The 1,804-nt window shown below is 43.8% G+C and overlaps 1 protein-coding gene across 1 annotated transcript in view; it reads right to left on the minus strand.

The window, feature by feature from the left end:
* The window catches only part of LOC106109100, a 77,391-nt gene that overhangs the window by 40,811 nt on the left and 34,776 nt on the right, over positions 1-1,804 (minus strand). The window contains exons 2-3 of the mRNA XM_013290503.1: positions 1,451-1,552; positions 1-1,355 (exon numbers count right to left, since the gene is read on the minus strand). Coding sequence (XP_013145957.1) covers positions 1-1,355; positions 1,451-1,552 — 1,457 coding nt within the window. The remainder of the gene's footprint in view (positions 1,356-1,450; positions 1,553-1,804) is intronic.

Here is a 1,804-nt window from a genome sequence, read left to right on the forward strand (position 1 = left end):
AGTCATCATGGTGGGAGTATTTGCGCGACCGGAACTTTGCCTCGTCAGCGGCTTGTGTCCTTTCATAACCGTTATCTCCTTCTCTTCTATTTGGTTTCTGTTGTCATCTTCGAATTCTGATTGACTACTAATATCATTTATAAAAGTATTCTGAGCTTTTTCTTCAGACTTTGAGTAATTTGGCGTTGGATTTGATCCATCTACGACGTCGCTGATGACGTTAGGTTTGTCTTTTCGTACAAACGTCGTCGTTATATAATTATCAGGTCCAATATCTTTTATAAACATAATTTTATTCCTACTTACACTAGGTGAACCAGGTACATCGTTAGTTCTTCTATCATCGTTTAACTTAGATAATTTCATCGAAGAAACAGTCGACTCGCATAAGCTGCCATCGGTCTCAGGTGTAGCCAGAGGGGCCACGTTTTGACCCTCTCTCCAAAAACTTGTAGTCGAGGACATAGCTACCTGTTTACCGGAGAAAAACTCCCCCGGCCTGAAGTCATTAATTCCTCCTTGTAGAACAGATGAATTGTTAATATTTTTATCGGTAAAAAACTGTTCGTCTGTGTCTATCAACTCGAACGTAAACGCGTCTTCGGGCTTTGTGAGTTTTTTTGGCTTTCTGTGCCTCGGTACCTGCGGTGGAGACAATGCGTGCATTCTCTCCAGCGGTTTGTGCGATTGTCTTGGCGGTAGGGGAGGTACCGGAGATTTTTCCGCTTCATTTGGCACGTTGGCACCTTCCACGTCATATACGAATTTCATTATTTTGCAAGGATTCTTTGGCGACCATATTTTATAATACTCGGTTTCGGGCGAAGTGGGCGAGTCGAAACCGCTATTCGTTTTCGATTTCTTTTTAACGCCATTCAAAGTCATGCAGCCGGCGGTGTCGACGGGGGGCGGGTATTTTTTCTTCACTCCGGAGGACGTCGGCCTACATTCTATAGCAAGATGAGATTCACTATTTACAGACTGAGATTCATTACCTAAGTTACTAATAAAAGATTTGCTAGGATCACATTTTGTTTGTTCGAGTTTGTTCTCGCTACTAGCTAAAGCGCTAATTGAGCATTTGTCGACGTTGTCGCTAAGATGCTTGATGTCTTGACTGGTGCCCGATACGTGCTCCACTCGAGGGACGTTCTCGGAGTTCATCTCGAAGCTCTCGTTGTTGTAAGAGAAAGGCGACACGCGGTCGCCGCTTCGTTTCCTTGACATCCCTTCTTTAAGACGAAGAGGCAGTTTCTTAAGGTCGACTTTGAAACGCGGCGGGAGTGTGGAGGACTCCGCCACGCAGTCGTCGCTCTCGCCATTGTAATACCGGAAGCAGAGGAGCTGCTCGCAATCTGGAAAATATAACATAAAAAGCATGATTAAACGCAATCTTTCGAGTAGCTTTATATCACGCGTTAGGTTCAATGTGTAAGGGCAATATAATTACCTTCATAGGGCTGATTGGGCTCATCAAGCAGCCACATTATGTCGCCGGTGGCACATCCGGTCGCCGGCACGCGCCCGACCACGCCGGCGACGCCCGCCGACTCTGTAACAAACATTAAAACATATTATTACCACCGTTACAACGTCAAACGGTTTAGAATTGTCCGTTAAGAAGCAACAACACAAACTGATCGATGCGTCATTGATGTGGAACTAATATAATTAAGATCGAATTCTCTGCATATACAATATAAAAACGCAACATGTATGTTAACTATAGATGAATTCCAAGACATTACCTCCATAAAATAATGTCGATGAATTCCAAAACGTCTAAGAAAACCAATAAAATGCA

This window comes from Papilio polytes, unplaced genomic scaffold (genome assembly GCF_000836215.1).
Source record: "Papilio polytes unplaced genomic scaffold, Ppol_1.0 DF821289.1, whole genome shotgun sequence".
Lineage (NCBI taxonomy): Eukaryota > Metazoa > Arthropoda > Insecta > Lepidoptera > Papilionidae > Papilio > Papilio polytes.